The sequence below is a fragment of the Hemicordylus capensis genome, chromosome 10 (genome assembly GCF_027244095.1).
Source record: "Hemicordylus capensis ecotype Gifberg chromosome 10, rHemCap1.1.pri, whole genome shotgun sequence".
NCBI lineage: Eukaryota > Metazoa > Chordata > Lepidosauria > Squamata > Cordylidae > Hemicordylus > Hemicordylus capensis.
The window spans coordinates 2,403,609-2,423,699 of record NC_069666.1 but is presented as its reverse complement, the minus strand read 5'-3'; the positions used below and the strand labels follow the sequence as shown (position 1 = coordinate 2,423,699).

Here is a 20,091-nt window from a genome sequence, read left to right as displayed (position 1 = left end):
AGGAAGAACAGTACTGGAGGGCAAGCTCTCTTAATGATAACCATGATTTCTGATCTACTCACAGAGGAACACCCAATACATTTCCAAGGAATTAACCCAAGATCTATATCCCCTGAACACTGCTTCAAAACCACCGATATAGCTCATTGCCTGCTTAGTGCATTCTAAAACTAAAGGCTATTATGCCTTGGCCAACACAGAGACACACTCGGATCCCACAGAAGCTCATTGGGCAGACACCAAGCAAAATTCCAAGTTGTTCAAGAATGATGTCCTTTAAGAAGCAAGTTATTGGAACTCCACAGCAGAGGACCGGAAAGCAAAAAGTGGCATTATGTACAGCTGTAGTATAGGAAAAGGGGCTGTAAAACTTCTCTCTGCGGAATACTTGTGCACTTGGACCTTTAAAATCTTGCTATTCGCCTATTCGATAAAAGCTCCCGACTGTTCATCTCACACACATGGCCCTGAACGTTTGCCGAGTATAATTCAGCATCTGTATTCATTAGAATGGGGGTGGAGATAATTGTTTCTCAGAAAGTTAGTGCAGTCAAGGTTAATTTCAGGCCAAAACAGATTGGCAGCTGAGTTCTGCGGATGGAGCCAGGCACCCACTCCTTCGCCTGGACATGAGACCCAACTCCTTCGTTTCCCTCTCTGCCTGCCACCATTACTGCTGTATGCTGGGTTTTGTTCTCCTTCCACAAGGGAGAAAGGCCCTTTATAGTAGGACCCGACAAATTCCAGGTGCCAGGGAGTGCCTAGACTAGGATATGGCACCTAGACTAGGCTATTCAGAGGCAGAGTTACCCAGACAGCCCTCTTGGTGTTCTTAGTCTGCTACCTGTAAAAGGGATAAAGAAAAGCCCATTTTTGCTTCCCCTCTGCAGAGCCAAAGATAAAGAGTCAAGGTCTGCTTTTTTCATGTGTGTTGGGGAAGCAGGTTATAGACACCCCAATAAAGCTCATTTTTAAAATATTAAAGGAATAGTTGGGTGTCTTACAATGTAATAAACCAGGGGTTTCATTGTGACTGGTGATGATGATGATGATGGGAATTGTAACCCTACAACGTCTGGGGTCCCAGGGTTGAGAACCCTTCTAACAAACAAAAACCACCACTCATGTTTGAGGAGATATAAAAACAGCCTGCTAAATCAGATGAAGGTTGAACTTGCCCAGTGTTTTGGTGCCAACAACAGCTAGGCAGATGCCTCTGGGAAACCTACAAGCTGCTGACAGCCCGTCTCAGGGATATACTACCTCTGAACATGGAAGTTCCACAGAACTATCATGACGAAGAGCCACCAACAGACCTCTCCCACCTCCCCCTCCAGTTTGTTTACTCCCCCTTTTAAAGCCATCTAAATCTGGCTGCAAATTCTGTAAATGAATTACGTGTTATATGAAGGAGGACTTGTTCTTGTCCATCCTGAATCTACAGCCCATCAATTTGTCTGGATGACGCGTCCAACTACTATGAGAGAGAGAAGACAAATCTTCTCTCTGTACATCACCATGTCCCCTGCCCTAAGCTATCTAAGAAGGCCTCAAACACTTGCAGAGAAGCTGAGCTCCAGACCAGTGTCCCCTCTAAGGCGTGCACGTGCTCACACATTTGATTTCCGCTCAGTTAATTTTCAGTCCCACTCAGGCTGAATTAGGAAGGCCCCACTCTGAATGCATGTGCGTGCACACTGCCTGGATACTGCATAGGCATAGTCTTTATTTCAGTCTTTTACCAGCATAACCTTGATACTGCCGCCCAGAACAAAACTCATTCTGCACATAGATGACTTTTTTTTTTTTTTAAGAGAGAGAGAGAGAGAATACTGCTCCAGACCCAGGCTTCACTTTCTTGTAGGGAAGGTGCTCCAGGCCCCTGATTTGAGGAAGCAAAGGTCATCTTTATTAACTTTGTTTCTTTTCCATATGTATATTCCACCTTCCACCTTCCTTTAGGAAGTCTTTTATACCCTCTTTTTCACTCGAGTAACACTCGAGCACCAAAAGAGCCTCCAGAAAGGGGGCCCTAAACCTGGGAAGTTCACTGGATAAAATCTGCTACCCCGCATTAACATTGATCCACTAAAACTAAACTAAACTAAAGCTTTATTTTTCTCAATTTCAAGACATGTGACTTAACCAGTAGCACATTTACACATGTGTTGCACCAGAGGCTCAAGATGAGCCCATGAAAAAACACCCTGGTATTTTTAATATGTATGACATCTGGCTATAGTCACGTCCGTGCTTGTCACAGTTATCAGGGCCTCCAGAGACGACAAAGTCAAAGCAATAAAACAAAATTTCTTTGTGGCTTAATTTGTGTCAATTGATTTCCTATTTTTAATTAATAATTCTAATTATGATGCAGCAAATTTACCCAACAGACACAACCACTTTAATCAGAGCTCATTGATTGCAAGCTGCAGAATGATCCTAGCATTCCTGACACCATCGATTTCCTGTTGGGAGGAGAAGAAAATACCAACAGGACTGACACACTCGGCGGCGGATTGCGCTGACAATACCCGATGCTACGAATTGGCGCATCCGACCTTAACAAATAAAAGCCAACGTGCTAGCCGTGGCTTCAGCGCTTCCCAAATTGAATCTTGCAGACTGGTTATGATACAAATTAGTGAGTTCTAACAACAGGACCAGTCACAGAGGGAGCAGAGATAGGCTGGAGGAAAATGGGGTGGGGGGGCTTGTCCGATCCCATTTTGAAAATAAGGATTGAGAGATAGATTAGGGCTGGGTAAAAAGCATACGGTCCCCTTAAGTGGCGCAGCGGGGAAATGCTTGACGAACAAGCAGAAGGTTGCTGGTTCAAATCCCTGCTGGCACTATATCGGGCAGCAGCGATCTAGGAAGAAGCTGAAAGGCATCATCTCACACTGCGCTGGAGGAGGCCATAGTCAACCCCTCCTGGATTCTACCAAAGTCAACCATGTGGCTCTGTGGGTGCCAGGAGTCGAAACTGACTTGATGGCACACTTTACCTTTCTTGAACAGTGTATGGCAAACTTTTGAAAGCGAGAGAAGTTTCAGAACAATGGCAAAGGGAGTCTGTTCAAGAAAAATATTTGCCAGTGGACGTGTGTTGAAGTTTTTTCCTTTCATCCGCATCAGCGAGGCCCACGGTTGTCCTTGGTCTATGCCTGCCCTGTCCCACTAGGGCTGCAACTTTGATTGGGACCCAGTACCATTTGGTTCCCATGCCAGTTCCTGTCACTCACTTAAAGAGTGGTTCACACTGGACGTGATGTGGGTCTTCCACGATAGGAACTCCCAAGTTCGCCTTCTTTCAAAAAGGAGTTACCAATGCCAGGAGGTAATTTTGATCATAGCTGTGGTGTGCATGCAAAATTTGTATGTGTGTGTAAGTCTAGTCTAACCCTTCTGCACTGATTTCCCTACTTAAATCACATCCTATGTGCCTGTAGCTGCTGTAAGCCACAGAAGGGAAAACGTAAGGACAATTTTTTAAATTATTATTTTTTTGCCTGTTAAGTTCTCCAGCCAGCCGGCCAGCTAGCTAATGGTAAACAGCAGCTTCAGGAACTGATTTGGATCACGGCTGCAGCAGAGCGGAGGCTGAGGGGGGTGGGTTCACTGGACCCACCCCCCATGGCTGCTTTTACAGGAAGAAAATTACATTGGCAGCTCCAAGAACAGAGCTCCAATGTTACGTATCATTTGGCCCTTAAACGGATAAAAACCCTGCCTTTGAGCAGAGATCCTCTAAGGATTCCCCAGAATCCCCTGCATCTCATTATTCAGCTATCAGCCACACTGAAACCGAAGCAGTCATACAACAGCAAATATAATTGTCTGCTGAGTGCCTGTTTTCATTTGTGAACACTTAAAGCACAATCCTACTTTTGCTAACTCAAACTACGCTAGTGTCAATAAGTGCAGAAATACGTTACTTAGCTTCACTTCTGTTTAGGAAAGGAAAAGCTCGGAACAGTCAGTCGAGAGATAATGACAGTAGCTCTTATTTCCCTTGCCAACGGTGTTCCAAATATTGCTGCCTGGAGAGTTATGGCTTTGTAATAGCAGAGAGAGGGGGAGAGAGAGAGAGACCAAACTCCCACCCACCTACAGAGCATCCAGTTTTGAAGAGTGAGAAAGATTTCCAATGGCAAAATAAGTGTGTTGTGACAGGCAAAGTCGACTGCCATTTCATAACAAACTGCAACTTTTAATGTAAAATGAGACTTTAATTGGTACAACATACCCCACTAAAACAAACCAGGCAAGGACAAAATATTGAGGGTAATCAGATAATTATTGTACTGTACAACATAACAGTAAGTCATCTTAAGTGGCGCAGCGGGGAAATGCTTGACTAACAAGCAGAAGGTTGCCGGTTCAAATCCCCGCTGGTACTGTATTGGGCAGCAGCGATACAGGAAGATGCTGAAAGGCATCATCTCAGACTGCGTGGGAGGAGGCCATGGTCAATCCCTCCTGTATTCTACCAAAGAAAACCACAGGGCTCTGTGGGCACCAGGAGTCGAAATGGACTTGACGGCACACTTTACTTTATAACATAACAGTGCAAAACACCATGCTTTGAATGCAGAAGGGCCCAGGTTCAGCCAACAGCATCTCTAGTGAAAAAAAGGATCAGGCAACAGGGAAGATCCCACTCTGAGACTCTGGGGAGCTGCTGCCAGTCAGAGCAGACCATACTGGGCAAGATGGAACATGGGTCTGGCTTAGGAGAAGGCAGCTTCAGGTATTCAATAGAAATTCATATTTTACACTCGTGCACGTGAGTTAGCAAAACAATGATGCAACCATAAGCAGTCAGCTCTTACAGAAACCATTTTTCAAAGATGCCTATTTGAACACATGTTCACCAAATCATTCACAAAGCTGGTACGCCACATCAAAAATTTCCCAATAAGCCAACTGGAGATACTGTTTCCAACTAAAGTAAAAAAATGGAGGTGATTTGGGGACATTTCTCTATGGATGTAACATCTGAAGAATGTTAAGGGAAGCCAAAAGAGTTTCAAGGAGAATAGTAAAATTTCCCAGGGTGTGTGTGTGTGTGTGTGTGTGTGTGTGTGTGTGTGTGTGTACATGCAGAAGTTCCTAAATGGTTGATGGGTTTCACCTAGAGTCAAATTTGAAATGGAAGATCCTCCTCATTTGAGAAATCTTAGATGGCTTTAAAGAGGGCTTAGACAAATTCACTGGAGGAGGAGGAGGAGAAGTCTTTCAGTGGCTCCTAGTCATGATGGTTAAAGGCCATCTCCCAGTACTTTCTACCAGTTGCTGCCTGGGAAGCAATGTCAGGAGTGGGCAGAGTTGCCTTCCAGCTCTGAGTGGGCTTCCTGGGGTCTCTAGATGTCCACGGTGGGAAGCAGGATGTTGGGCTAGATAGGCCTTGGCTTGATCCAGCAGGGCTCTTACGTTCCTACAAATTACAGCTCACGTTTCAGTAAGACTAGTGCATTGACTTCTAAATGATATTCCAAGGCAGCTGTGTGAGAGGAGAGAGACTGGAAGTAGGAATGCAGGGAGCTGTCTTTGTAAGGAAGCTGTCTCTGTACTGAATCAGATCACAGGCCTGTCTAGTTCAGTACTGTCCACACTGACTGGCAGCAGCTCTCCAAGATTACAGGCAGGAGTCTCCCCCAGCCCTACCTACAGATACCAGGAAGTACACCTAGGAACCTGCAAGCACAGACATGCTCTTCCACTGAGCTATGGCCCCGTGCCCTAAGGGGAATATCTTACAGCACACACGTGCAGTCAACCATCCAAATGCAAACCAAGGCAGGCCCTGCTTAGCAAGGGAGACCATTCATGCTTCCTACCACAAGACCAGCTCTCCTGCCCTGAAAACAAGCCTTGGAAAACTGAGCCAATCTGTGTGGATCCTCAACCTCTGTGTGCCAGTTGCATCGTCCCATGAGAGGAAGGAAGGATGCAGCCCACTTTACAGTGGGAAATCCCTGAGGCATCGCCATTGTTCAGAGATTTGGTTCTATCCCCAACTAACTTAGCAGGGCCAGATGCCAAGCGGCAATATTAACTGAGCTATTCAAGCAGTTGCAGGAATGGCGGCTCGTGGCTTTGGCAGCTGCCTGAGAAGATGCTTTCACATAGCGTGATGTGGTGCTTCCAGTTTTAAGCCAACACACTTTCTGTGTCAAGCACTGAAGATGTGGGGAACTTTGCTCTCACAAAGTTTCTCAAGTGGGAGGTGGGCAAGTCCACACACCCCACACTGGGGGTTAACTCTGGCTCACTAATTGCCACATAAAAATGGTGGTATGGATTGACCCATATAGAGGCAGAGAGGTACGAAGCCTATTTCTTGAACACGCAAGAGTGGAGGAGTTCCAATCCTGTCGAGACTCCTTGTCAAAGTTCAGGGAGCCCTCCCCTCCTGCTAGCACCAACCCCGCCCAGACGTGCTATCATTGCAGGCACTCTTTCTTCTTTATTCCCATCTAACAGCAGAGGGCAAGAGTGCAGAAAACAGTTTCTGTTCATTATTATCTAGAATGAATAGCCATATAAATTCTTAATTGCTATACCTAAGCAGGGGAAAGGAGAGCAGTCTTGCTCATTTAGCTAGAATAAAGGCCTGGGTGATCCATGCCATCCTTTATCTCTTCTTCAGACAGAGAACGATGCCCTGGTAGAAGCGAAAAACATGCCTGCCTTCCCCAACTAATGCACTTTCCAAAAAACTGGTCAGCCAATAAGGCTTGAAGAAGCTATTATGGGGATATGAGATCTCCAGGGTGGACCATTTCCAAAGGCAATAGCTCTGTTATTGCCAAATCTCTACTGTAGGGCAAGAGAATTTTTTAGAAATGGTCCATTCACCGCATACATTGATGCTGAATTTTTCACACAAGACATGCCTTCACTATCGGCAACTTTTCACGCCAAAGCGCTCCCACTGACAAGGAAGGGCATCAAATGAAATTCAGCACAAAAATCAACGAGAACTCCAGTTATAGACTCATTTGTACATAAGGTTATTTCAATCAATAGACCGTCATACACCAGCAGAGAGAGTGATGCCATAACAATCTTCAGGCAGACGTCCTGAGTTTCAGAGCTGACATTCGCCAAGGTCAGTCAACGGGAACCATTACTTTTTAAATCGGGTGATTGATCATGCCATAAATACAACAAAATTAAATTTTATCTCAGATGTCTCCCAAAAGGCTGAGCATACAAAGAAACAGAAAATGATACAAGTGTTGTGATTCCCTGGTTAGAGAATTCCACGCAGACCCCATAATGGGAAGCATTTCCTCTGTGTGTGTATACCGTATATATAGCCAAGCCAACAAGCTATGATCCTATTTGCCTCCAGATTAAATGTGGGAATTCCCCATTAAGCTCCATAAAATGCAAAGCATGGCAGGGCAGAAGAGACATACATGGCCCACATGTGAGCACTGCAAGATATTCCCCTTAGAGGATGGGGCTGCTCTGGGAAGAGCAACTGCATACTTGCATGCAGAAAGTCCCAAGTTCCCTCCCTGGCAGCATCTCCAAGATAGGGCTGAGAAAGACTCCTGCCTACAACCTTGGAGAAGCCACTGCCAGTCTGTGTAGACAATATTAGGCTAGATGTACCAATGGTCTGACTTGGTATAAGGCCGCTGCCTATGTTCCTATGCTTCTAGGTATAGCATGCAACAGAAAAGTAATGTTGATACATAGATTTTCCATAGTGTTCATCTACCAAGAAGCCCATCCACACAAGTTTCTCAGGACTGGGGAGGCATTTCTCAGGACTGGAAAAGGCAAACCCCTTGTGCATCCAGAGAAGCAGCCCTTGTGCATAGACAAAGTTTACTTTTTGTGAGCTAAAGAAAAGGACAGACTCTGATGGAAGATTTGGTGCTTGCAAACACAAGTCTAAAGCATTCTTGGGTGAATGGAATTAGCCAAGCAGATCTTTAGATCCTGGGTTAGCAGGCAATCAGATCCAGTATCTTCTGCCAGAACCAAATCCCATACAATAGCAGTATGTTGCTAGAAGACACTCCCATAAGTTTAAAAGCAGGAAACTGTAATATATGGGACATCCTCTTATATTAAAAAAAGAAGGAAATAAGAGACGGACACAGTGATTCCCAAGCCTTAGGCATACCTGACTATTTCACACTTGCCACCAACTCTGGCTCTCTTGGTGTGCTTTTCTCTACTACCTGATCAAGAATGAAAAGGCCAGCTAAGCATTTTGACAGTTAATAATGTGGCAATAATCCCATCACTAACAAACTTCCAGCCTGTTGACAGTTACCACCAGCACAAACAAAAAAGATAAGGACGTGAAAATGCATCACGTGATGAACATTTCAGAAGACCTGACTATCGTGTGATAACAGTAACCACCACAGGAATAACCATGTTATAGGAGTTGACCTCAATGCTGTTCCAAGAGCCTTTTGGGGGAAACGCAGCACAAAGGAACATCCCACCCACCCCCTGCAAATAAATAAAATACACACACCACAACTAAACAAGGGTATAAGCTCCAACTTGTGCCAATTTTGTACTGCCTTTTCTGGGTTCTAGTCTACATGTCAGTGGAAGAGGGACAAAATACAACAGGCTCCCCAAAGCCAAAATCCAGGAAGAAAAATGTGGCACACCAATCCAAGGGGGCTTGTTTTTGCATCCAGATTCAATAAGCTTAAAGTCAGTTTTCTTCCCATACTCTAGTAATTACTGGGATAACAGGTTTAGCAATAAACTGTTTAGAGAGATGTTAGGCAGTTTTTTTTTTATTATAGATATATAAAAGTGAGAGTTCAGCTGAGATGGAGTTTTCAGACAGAAACTGGTGCGAAGGAGCCACACTAATCGTAATCCAAGAACACACTCAAAACAGGGGAGAATCCTTTTCAATTAACCAGCAGTCCCCCCCAAAACACACAGCACAATGGCTTCTCTCTCCTCTCCTCCATCTTCCCACTGCAGGCCACTGAAGGTCAACACAGCAATAAGCTCAAATGGGGTTCCCAGCAAAGGCTCAGGCTCAGACTTTGGTGGGCCTCCAGGGGAAAGGAAATTCCGTCACTGAGAACCAGCCAATAAGAATGTCTTTTCATGTGCCCTTGCTGCGCAGGCTTTGGGTGGAGCTGGAACAATCTGGAGAGCATTAAATGGATCCCACCGCTTTGAAAGATGGAAGCAGGCACTAGCTGTCAACTGAGAAGTGCTTTCTCTCCACCCTCAACAGGGCCAGCAGAACCAAGGGTGAAAAAGGTGCAGGGCGGCTGCAATAGCTTCCTTAACAGAAAAGTCCACCTGCAGTTATGCCTTGCAAGTGAGCTTGGTCAGAGTTTGACTCTCCTGGGAGCAGATTCTCTCTTCTGCTTCAAGAGGTCTCCTGTGCAAACATTTATCTGAATGTAACACATCCAAGAGAATTCCTCCCCCCCCCCACCCAAACCTTAGGACAAGGGAAAGATATACAGCAGGGTGATTTGCGGTTCCTCCTGACAGGCCTCTCATGTACCCGTTAATAGAACAGCGCATTCCAATTAAGCTGGCTACGGTTATAGCAGATGGCTTTTTACAATGAGAAAAGTCCATAAACCAAGGCCATTTATAGCTACTTCCCTACTAAAAATTCACATTCTTTTATGGGCAGACTAATGCTTCTTCTTTCCCCCCTCCTTTTACCCCCCCCCTTTTTTTTACTTCTTTCGTTCTTTTAAAAAGTGAATTTAAAACCAGTGAGGAAGCACAAGACCAACAGCACTAGAAACGGGAGGCCTTTAATCATCTCTTTAAGTGGCTCTGGCAGTATTAGTGGAAATGCTTCACAGGGCTATTTGCCGAAATTAAAGCACCCATAAGGGCAGATGGGGAGTCAGTCTTTCACATGCTTGCATCCAAGGTAGCTCTGGCAGGAATGCAGAAACATCACCCCTCCCAAAGCTAATCTGCAGGACGATTTCTACCCCGGTTGACCACTAGAATCCCCAGAGCCTTCTCAGTCAGAAGAGATTTCTCAAGATGTTGGATGCTGCAACCAGTTCTGCAACTGTGTGATGCAACCACAGAAGCGCAGGACACACATTCAGCCTTAACAAGAGAAACCTCCCCTTGTGAGCCTTGTTCAACTTGCTCAGAAGGATGTGTGGCTGTAACATTTCAGAGGGGCAAGAGCTCTTGCGTGCAGAACCAGGTTCAGTTCTGGCATTTCCAGTTAAAGGGTCAGACAGCTGAGCTGGGAAGGACCCTTGCCTAAGACTCTGCTGCCACTCAGAACAGGCAACGCTAGACTAGATGGACCAATTGCCTGACTCAGGATGAGGCCGTTGCTTGGCACAGCTCAGAGATCAGATCACACATGCTTTGCATGAAGAAGGTCCCAGGTTCCATCCCTGGCAGCTCCACTTAAACTAGCTCAGGTACCTTGGAGAGCTGCTGTCAATCAGACAATCCTGGCCTAGATGGACCACTGGCTAGCCTTGGTATCTAGCAGCTTTGTACTTTATCCTAAGCTCAGCAATAGAGCATGGGCAAAATCCTTTGCCACCAGTCTGTGAGGTTCTTGCAGAAACCCATGTGCGTCTGTCCCTTCCCCATGAAACTCACTGGGTGACTCTGGGCCAGTCGTGTATCTCTCAGCCTAACCAACCTCACAGGGTTGTGGTGAGGATAAAAATAACCATGGACACCGCTCTGGGCTCCTCAGAGAATAAGTGGGATATAAGTGTAAACATAAAAATTAAAAAAATTTCACATTCTTTCCATGCACATTTACAAGAATTCCGCTTTGGGAACTTCGGTTGGAAAGCATTCTATAAATATCCGTCGGATGTCGGATGTCACAACCCAGGACTAGGACCCTGTGGTACCAGAGAATGGGCCTGAGGACAGAGAGGAGAGGGAAGACCGGAGACAAGAACCTCCCTCAGGTGGTTCTCCTGCAACAAAGACACGGGGGGGTGGGGAGGAGGGCATCTCTACTTCTTGTCCCAGGGCCAACCTTGTTACTTCAACCTTGTTATGCCCCTGAAGCTGTTGGTGCAAAATGGTAAACAGCAACTTTGGAAGGGATCTTAATCTGGGCCGCCATCTGCAGACAGAAGGTCACCCCCCCCCCATGCAGAGGTCCCAATCCTGATCAGCACCCCTCCCCGCCCCCCCCCCGCCCCGCATGGCTATGCCCAATGTAAAACACAGGATCAAATTATGCATTCAGCATAACGTGAATGCAAACGTGACCAGGTCTCCTTGCACTGAATCAGCCAATCAGGAAGGGATCCGACTCCGGTTTCTGTGCACCCTGGCCACTTAAATGCACAGAAAGCATCCACATCAACGGCAACCCATGTGCATTTTAGCACTTTAAAACTCTGAGAGCTTTTGGCACGCAAGGTTGAAGAGTAAGGTGTGAATCAGCTCTAAAAAGGAGCTGGCAGGAATACTGGGATAGATGAATTAATCCAGAGCAAAAAGGACCTGATCCTGCACAAGCAAGGCAAGAGAAGAGAAACTGTCTGCAGATGGCGGCCCAGATTAAGATCCCTTCCAAAGTTGCTGTTTACCATTTTGCACCAACAGCTTCAGGGGCATAACAAGGTTGAAGTAACAAGGTTGGCCCTGGGACAAGAAGTAGAGATGGCTTCCTTGCTTATCCAGCTCCTTCCTCTGTAAAGCCGCTGGCAACAAGCCAAGACTGCAGTGCAGAACAGGGTCTGATTCTAATCTGATCATGTTTATATGTATATTTATCTGTCCCCACTATAATATAATTGAGAGTTGGGACGTTCTCTCTAGAAATCAGCAAGAGTCCTGTCACTCACTGTTGCCTAATGAGCGGATTATTATTAGCAAGGGCGGCCAGTGATAAAATGCCAAATGCACATTTACTTTTCTCACTTTTACAGCATCCTCATTTTCCAATGACGATTTCCAACAGTATTTCCTCCACAAATTCAAATCCACACAAAGCATCAATTGAGGTGGTTGTATCTTGGCTCTGGATGAGCAGCTTATCCACCGCCAAGCTAGGCTTTGACAAAAGACATGCATTCCAATGACCAGGGATAGGGTAATTATTTAAATCATGCATGATTGGGTTAACTTGCCATTTCTTTTTGTAAATGTAGACGATTTTGCTGGGGAACAGAATGTTAAAGGAGAATGAAGGTGGACAGGGAAAGGCGAATAGGGATGATGATGTGCATTTGAGACGCGGGTAGAACCAGGGCACTGGGGATGGGCGGGAAACGGGAAAGCAAAATGAACCCTGGAAAACTCCCAACATGAGTCCTTGGTTGGCCAGCAATTTTTCAGACTTTTTCTCTGTCCTCCTGAAGGCTAGAAATCAGTTTCTAGAACTGAAATGGAGACTGGCCCACAGGAACAGTCGTCCCTTGGTCAAGTCACCTGCAATCTGAATTTTCAGTTATGAGAACTAGGGTGGAGTAGTTCTGTTGGACGAGGACTGGGGCAGGGGGGGAGACCAGCAAGGGTCCCGATCTCCACTCAGCCACAAAGATCACTGGGTCATCTTTGACCAGTCATTAACCTCACAGGGTAGTTGTGAGGATAAAGGGGATGGGGAAGAACCATGGTTGCCCCCGCCCCCAAACTCTGTGGGGAAAAGGTTCACCAAAAAATGCCATAAGGAAAGGAACACTCTTCTGCAAGTCTTGAATCCAGCAAGAGCACAGCAAGTCACCACTCGGCCATATGTTGGCGCACTCACTCAACAAGTACCACCCCAGTCAGCTTGTCACCAGATCCTCACGTGTATCCGGTTCCATCATTTTTATGCAAACGAGAAATCTGGTACACAGTTCACATACATGTAATATATATGCATATATATATACACACACACACACCAACATACGTGGACACACAGGGATCCAGGCGTCAACTGCCCAGTAGCATGCATGGCACGGAAGAGCTGAGAAAAGGGGAAGCATGCAAAGCCAGGAGCCCCCCACTCCCGCACACCTCCCCAGCAACCAGCACACTCTCCAGAAGAACAACAAGACACCATCACCACCACTGGAGATTGCGTTTGGACCCCACTCACTGTTGAAGGTGTGGTTCCGGCTACTCTCCGCTGGTGCGGCCGTGTGGTCGGCTGGCCCTTCAGAGATGGCCCTTCCTGACATTGAATGGGAAGCGAAAAGGAAGGATGAGGAGAAAAAGAAGGGAGGTGAGGAGCAGGGCGAGGTGAGGAGCAGGGCAGGGAGAGCGGAAGATGGCAAAAGAAGGGAAAGGGAACGTCTTTAACTGAACACTAACAGCATAACAAAACACACACAGTTCAAAATACAAAGAGGCCTGAGCCAAGCCAACAAAGCCACCATCGGTTGTGAGGGAAAGGCCTGCATCCTCAAAGGCCTTTCACCTTTATCATCCACACTAGTCAGAAGGGGCTCGTCCAAGGAAAGAGCTCACAATGCATTTTTCTCCCATCTGAAAACCTCTAATGGCGCAGGCATTTAGTGGACAAAACATTCTAGAAATATCAGATAACAGGGCTGGTTAACTCACACTAATATGCACATCTTTATCTTCATTGTGAGTCTTTGCAGCTCATTCTGTGTGCATTTAGGAGGGGGAGGGAGGGTCTGTGTCTGCTACTCTTGCTCATGTGCAAAGCCCTGTGTAGCCACTGACCGTGTAGCCACTGTTGTGATGTCAAAAAATGTTCATGAAAATCATGAACTCCTCAGGGAGTGGGGAGGCTCAGATATAGAATGCTAACAGAAAATGCAGTTTTCATGGGCTGATTCAAGCACAAGAGTTTCCCTAAACGTGAAAATGTTGGCCAGAGAAGCAACGGGCCTTTCTGCAAGGCGGGGGAAGTCTGCACAAATGCCTGTGCAACGCACTTCTGGAAACGGAACCTAGTAAGTAATAAGTTTATGGTTGTGACTGAGACAGAACATGCAACAGCCTTCAGAACCACAATCCACATTCTGTTAGGAAGCAAGGTGACTGCTGCAGTCCTACCCACCCTGTGGATTTTTACTCTCACCGCCAGACATCCTTAAAAATGGTGGCAGCTATTCCCTGCTTACAGGCCCCGTTCTTTATGCCGACATAGTCATAGTCCCCTGTTATAATTTGGGATTCTACTTTTGCCACAGATCTTCCCTTTCAACACTATAAAACACCAGTAGCTGCAACATCTTTCTGTCACCTGAGCAATGGATTATAATGCTGCATCCGACAGACACTATATAAATCCCTAATTTATTGTAAATATCTCCACACAGATCTGTCTTGATCTCGATACAGGGGCCATAATCCAAGCTTAGCTCTGTTTGCACCGCAGACAGAGCCCCGTTTACGTACAACCTGCACAGAATGCCGAGGGTGGGTGCTCTCTCAAGTCATTCTCGGCACTTTCGATGCCTCTTTAAAATGCAAGGGCGCCCCGCGACTTGCAGGGAATTGTGACATTCCAATGCCCTAGATTGCAAGTTGTGTCTGCAGGCCAAGCAGGGCTGGCTTCTCTGGCTTCCTTGACTAGCAGTGATTAAACTTTGAGGCCAAAGCATTATTCGTTATGCTCTTTAGATTTCCAGTTCCAGCCTTGCATTCCGTTCCTAATAGTCACACCAAGGCAGGCAGTGGAAACGGAAGATCAAGGAAAGCTCCATCAGTATCTTTCTACTCTGCCTGAGTTGCAGATAGGACTGTAGGTAGAATCGACCCCCACCCCCAAATGCACAAACTTGGTAGGGTTTTCTGTTTTTTTGTTTTAAGTGGATCTTAAGAGCCAGCGTGGTGTAGTGGTTCGAGTGCTGGACTAGGTCCGGGGAGACCCGAGTTCAAATCCCCATTCAGCCATGATACTAGCTGGGTGACTCTGGGCCAGTCACTTCTCTCTCAGCCTAACCGACTTCACAGGGTTGTTGTGAAAGAGACACTCAAGTATGTAGTACACCGCTCTGGGCTCCTTGGAGGAAGAGCGGGATATAAAATGTAAATCATCATCATCATCATCTTAATCACCTCCCAGGCTCCACCTGGGCAGTTAAATGCTTCTTGACCTCCTATGGATAAGATCATGAGCTCACAGCCAGGTAGGCAATTGTCTTTTTCTCTGAACAGAATCAACAACTTTGGTACTGCAAGGGGTTTCAGAGGCCGTGATAAGAGAACAACCCCAGTTTATACAACCAAGGAGTCCCTCGGCCAGGGCTGTCCAACTTTGGCGTTCGTGCAGATGCTGAACAACAACTTCCACCATCCCTGTCTATTGGCCATGGTGGCTAGGGATGATGGGAGTTGTAGTCCATCATCTGCAGGAGGGCCACCACTTTGCTGCTCTGCCTAGGTGTTTTAAACAAGCACCTTTGCTCACCAGCTCAGCTCAGCCATGACAACAGCAACACATTACCTGTCTTGCTGCTGAAGAGCAGCCCTGCGGGGTCAGATCAAAAGATCCATAGGGACAGAGGAAGCTGCCTTCTACCGAGTCAGACCATTGGTCCATCTAGCTCAATTTTGTGTACACTGACTTCAGACAAGCGTCTCTTCCAGTCCTACCTGGAGATGCGGCTGGGGATTGGGACCTTCTACATGCAACACTCTCCCACAGAGCTACCACCCCATCCCCTAAGAGGATTCTCTTACAGTGCCCATACATGTAGTCTCCCATCTAAATGCAAACCAAAGTGAACCTTGCTTAGCAAAGGGGACAACTCATGCTTGTTACCACAAGACCAGCTCTCCTCCATGTACTCTGTTATCCTGCCTCTTCCTACAGTGACCAGTCAGATGTCTCTGGGAAGCCCAAAAAGAAAGGCATGAAGGCAACATCCCTCCCTGGCCACTGGGGAATAGTGCCTCTGAACATGGAGGATCCACAAAGCCACCATGATGGATAACCAGACATCCCCACTGGCATTCCGAGACACGTTCGCAGACTCCCAAGTGTAATCACCTTTTTGATGATTCTCGCTTACTGACAAATTAATGTATGCACGTACAGTTATCCACACATTGTGTTCAGCACATGCATGGCAGTACGTATGCTTTCTCCTTTCCATTTCAGAGGTTTCTCCAGCCCCCAGACTAACTTTGAAAATCAACCATCATTCACACAAAACACACCTGAACTTACAAAACACCTTTGCCTATTCGGTGTAACCCGAATAGCCCCTTTTAATGATCATGATTCCGACTTGCTAATGTGGCTCCGAATCTCAGTTTCAAAAGATACATAGAATGAACACGAGACCACCAACTACTTTTTTACCACCCTGATCACAGAGTACAAAAAGGGGGGGGGGCTAGAAGCACACAACGCACTCGCCCATTTGCTCCAAGCAATCTAGATTATGCTGTGAAAACAGAGACAACTGCAGGCTGTGTACAATGTGTGGGGGGGGGCAGTTTTAGAAAGGCAGACACAGAGAGAAGGAGGAAAACACATCACATCAGTCCACATCTAGGGGAATTAAGGCCAGAACACGGACAGAACTTAAAAGCCTCCTTAGGCAGCAAAAGACGAGATGGAGGAAAGAATGCTGCTGAAAGCACCCCGAAGTTCGTTTACCATTCATTTAAGAAGAAGAAAAAGACAGTTTTTATCATCTCCCCCACCCCAGCACACCCACCCAAAAGATTAGAAGGTCAGTGAGACACAAAGATGCTATCAAAACTCCAACATGCACTGGCCCAGGGCAAGACAAAACAGCATCTGTCCTATTGTAGGGGCTCATCTCTTCTGACTGGGCCCCTCGTTAATGGACTCTTCTCCGCCCCACGCCCCCCCTCCCCACCCTGGGGGAGAACACAGTCACCAGGCTTTCAGAGAACGGGGCTCCAGTGACCCTTGTGACACAGGCCCTGTGCGGGAAAAGAGGAAACAAGATGTACAGCTGGATTTATATTTCACGCATCTAAATACATCTACAGAAAAGCCCCTGCAACGGACAGTGAATATGCACTGCAGTGCATTATACATGGTCAAGGGTTTATATTTTGCAATGTGCTCCTCTGCACGGCCCTGTCTGGGCTCCTGTCTGGTTAGATTTCCCTTTGGCATCTGTCTGACTAGGTCACATTCACAGCAGTAGCAACAGCTACCTCGGTGTAATTAATTTTTATTATTCTGAACTTATCTTGCTATACCCCAAAAGCACAGGTTATAATTGCAAAATCCCTTTACCACATCTTAAAAGCAAATAAACACTTACAGAAAGGTTTAAAAGGGGGGGGGTTAAAAATGAAGGGCCGAACTAGAGGGTACATGATGGTTCTGTGATGGGAAACACCCCCCCCCATTTTCCCTCTCAAAAGGCAGCCACGGGGGGGGGGGGGGCATTTGGATCAAGAGTGCAGCACAGGGGAGCATGGGGTTCCTTTGCCCCTCGGGCCACACTCTGACCCAAATCACTGCTCTCCGTGAAGCTGCTATTAGCCACAGAGCGGAAAATGTACGGGCGCAAATTGTTCTCCATCGCCAATACCAGCTCAGGGGAGGAAATATAAGTTGAGAAATTGGCATGGGGTGGGGGGGGGTGAAGGGTTAGGCTCCCCACCCCCACCCAGCACCTGAGCTGCAGCCCTGATCCAAATAGGACCCTCTTGGGCTGCCAATTCTAGATACTGGGGAAATGATTCACAGAGTGTATAACTTGGTCCGGAGATGTGTATACGCCAAAGTAGACTAAAATGTTTAGAATAAAGAAAGAGATTGTTGTTAACAACAACAACGTTTGTTAGGCATCAGATAACAAATAGGAACTCTAGGTGGTTCCCAGAGTATAACAACGTTGTCCTTTCCTTTCCATGGAGCAACGCAGACCATCCTGCCTTTCAGCCACAGGTCTGCTTGCAACAAAGACAAATTCCCACTAACAGAAAACAAGATGGCCTGTGAGTAAACGCAGGCGTTGTTACTTCGCTTTGGAAGCATAAAGAACTATCTGGGAAGGAGGAGAGATTCTCGGCTACCACAACAGTCATACAGAAACCCTACCCAATATCACAGCATTGCTGCTTCAAAAGGGGGCTCACGATAAAACCGGCGACCGATAGGAGACTGAAGAAACAACTGTATGTGGCTAACATTCTCCCACATGAGACCGATGTGTGCCTGATTCTTCATACAATCTATGGACAGCTGGAAATGACAGATTGTCTCTAATCGGTTCCAAAATCTGCCTCCCAGCGCATGACAATAGATGTGGCACAGTGTGAGTTGAATCCCTCAAAGGGAATAATTTCAGGCTAACCAAAACCATAAGGGAGGAGCCCAGTTCACAGAGGACCAGCTGCATCAATGATGCCTTTAGCCATGTCCATCCAGGCCCAACTGAAAAATAAGCCAACAGCAAGTTGCATGCAAGAACAGAAGCCAGGGAAGTTATGCTGCAGCAGAACAGTTTTGAAGCTGCAAATAACTTTCTAAAAAAGACCTGATTTGAACTTGGGTCTCCCCAGTCCTAGTCCAACACTCTAACCACTACACCACGCTGGCAAACCTCATTAATCACAGACCCAGCACCTGTGTTTTCACGTATGCGCAATCAGATAATTGCCACCTGACCCCAATCCGCAGGTTGAGGGTGGGCAGAGATGATGATGGTGGTGATTAATTTGATTTCTATACTGCCCTTCCAAAAATGGCTCAGGGAGGTTTACACAGAGAAATAACAAATAAATAAGATGACCTCAGAGGTCATTTCCACCTGCCATTTTAAATAAAGGAGCCATCTGCTGGCCCGTCTTTTTTTTTTTTAATGCCACGATTTTTCACAGGGGGAAATGAAAGATTTCATCACTTGGGGGGCATTGCTGGACAGCTGGGGACACAGAGCATTGTAGGGCACTCCCCCCATTTCCCCCACTTTCTGCCCTTTCTCTGCTCTATGGGGAAAGCACTATGTGGGGAAACGGCTGGGAAGAACTACACTTCCCACCGGTCTGTGTGCTTCTCGGGGCTTGACAGGGCTCTTAAGGACCCCACCACGAGCGCTGGTGAAGACACAACATTCACTGAGGTCAGCACACTGGGAAATGGCTCTTGCACAGAAAGGTCTTTGCCACAGTCGTCCCCACCTGGAAAATGGTGGTGGTCACTGCTCTAGCCCAACGGCTGCGGAGCAAATGCTTGTGTGCCCTTTCAGCCATCCTCCAGTGGGCCTTCCTCCACCTAGGAACATAGGAAGCTGTCGTATACTGAGTCAGACCCTTGGTCCATCTAGCACAGTACTGTCTTCACAGACTGTCAGCGGCTTCTCCAAGGTGGCAGGCAGGAGTCTCTCTCTCAGCCCTATCTTGGAGATGCTGCCAGGGAGGGAACTTGAAACCTAGATGCTCTTCCCAGAGCGGCTCCATCCCCTGAGGTGAATAGCTTGCACCGCTCACACTTCTAGTCTCCCATTCAAATGCAACCAGGGTGGACCCTGCTTAGCTAGGGGGACAAGTCAGGCTTGCTCCCACTAGACCAGCAGCTCTCTTAACATTCCACTCCGTTTTAAAACAGAAAGCAGCTCGCTTGGCCTTTGCAGAAATAAGATAAAGGGAAGGGAAGGGAAATTGTGAAGCCTAATAACACAGCAAGATGCTTATTACATGATACGTATTTTTAAAAGCTACCTGCTGCGTCCCTGAAATTGTCTTGATCTTGAGCCAATTCCTCACAGTACATTTGCAATCGTTCCATCCTCGTGGCTCCCTTATTTGGTGGCAATAAGAAGTAAGTATCGCCTTGCACTTTTAAGCAAGAGGAATGTATACCTGAAGGGCTGTCACACAGAAAGGCTGTATTCCTGAAGGGCTGTCACACACAATAATGAGTCCTCCACTGGCCTGGAGGACTTGTCATATAGTTGGACATCAGGAGTAACTTCTTAATGGTAAGAGTGGTTTGACAGTGGAACCAATCACTAAAGAGGGTGGTGGACTTTCGTAACAGCTGAGACTGGGCACCCATCTCTTACGCACACAACATAGGAAGCTGCCCTATACTGAGTCAGACCCTTGGTCCATCTAGCTCAGTATTGCCTACACAGACGAGCAGCGGCTTCTCCAACGTTGCAGGCAGGAGTCTCTCTCAGCCCTGTCTTGGAGATAATGCCAGGG

At 46.7% G+C, this 20,091-nt stretch overlaps 1 protein-coding gene across 33 annotated transcripts in view; it reads right to left on the bottom strand.

Annotated features, from left to right (window-relative positions):
- Positions 1-20,091, bottom strand: part of MEGF11 (multiple EGF like domains 11) — a 289,113-nt gene that overhangs the window by 113,533 nt on the left and 155,489 nt on the right. Inside the window, exon 12 of one of the 33 annotated variants that reach the window (XM_053272186.1) lies at positions 13,070-13,144. The exons of the other annotated variants lie outside the window; for them this stretch is intronic. Within the exon in view, the coding sequence (XP_053128161.1) occupies positions 13,070-13,144 (75 nt within the window). The remainder of the gene's footprint in view (positions 1-13,069; positions 13,145-20,091) is intronic. 33 annotated transcript variants of the gene reach the window in all.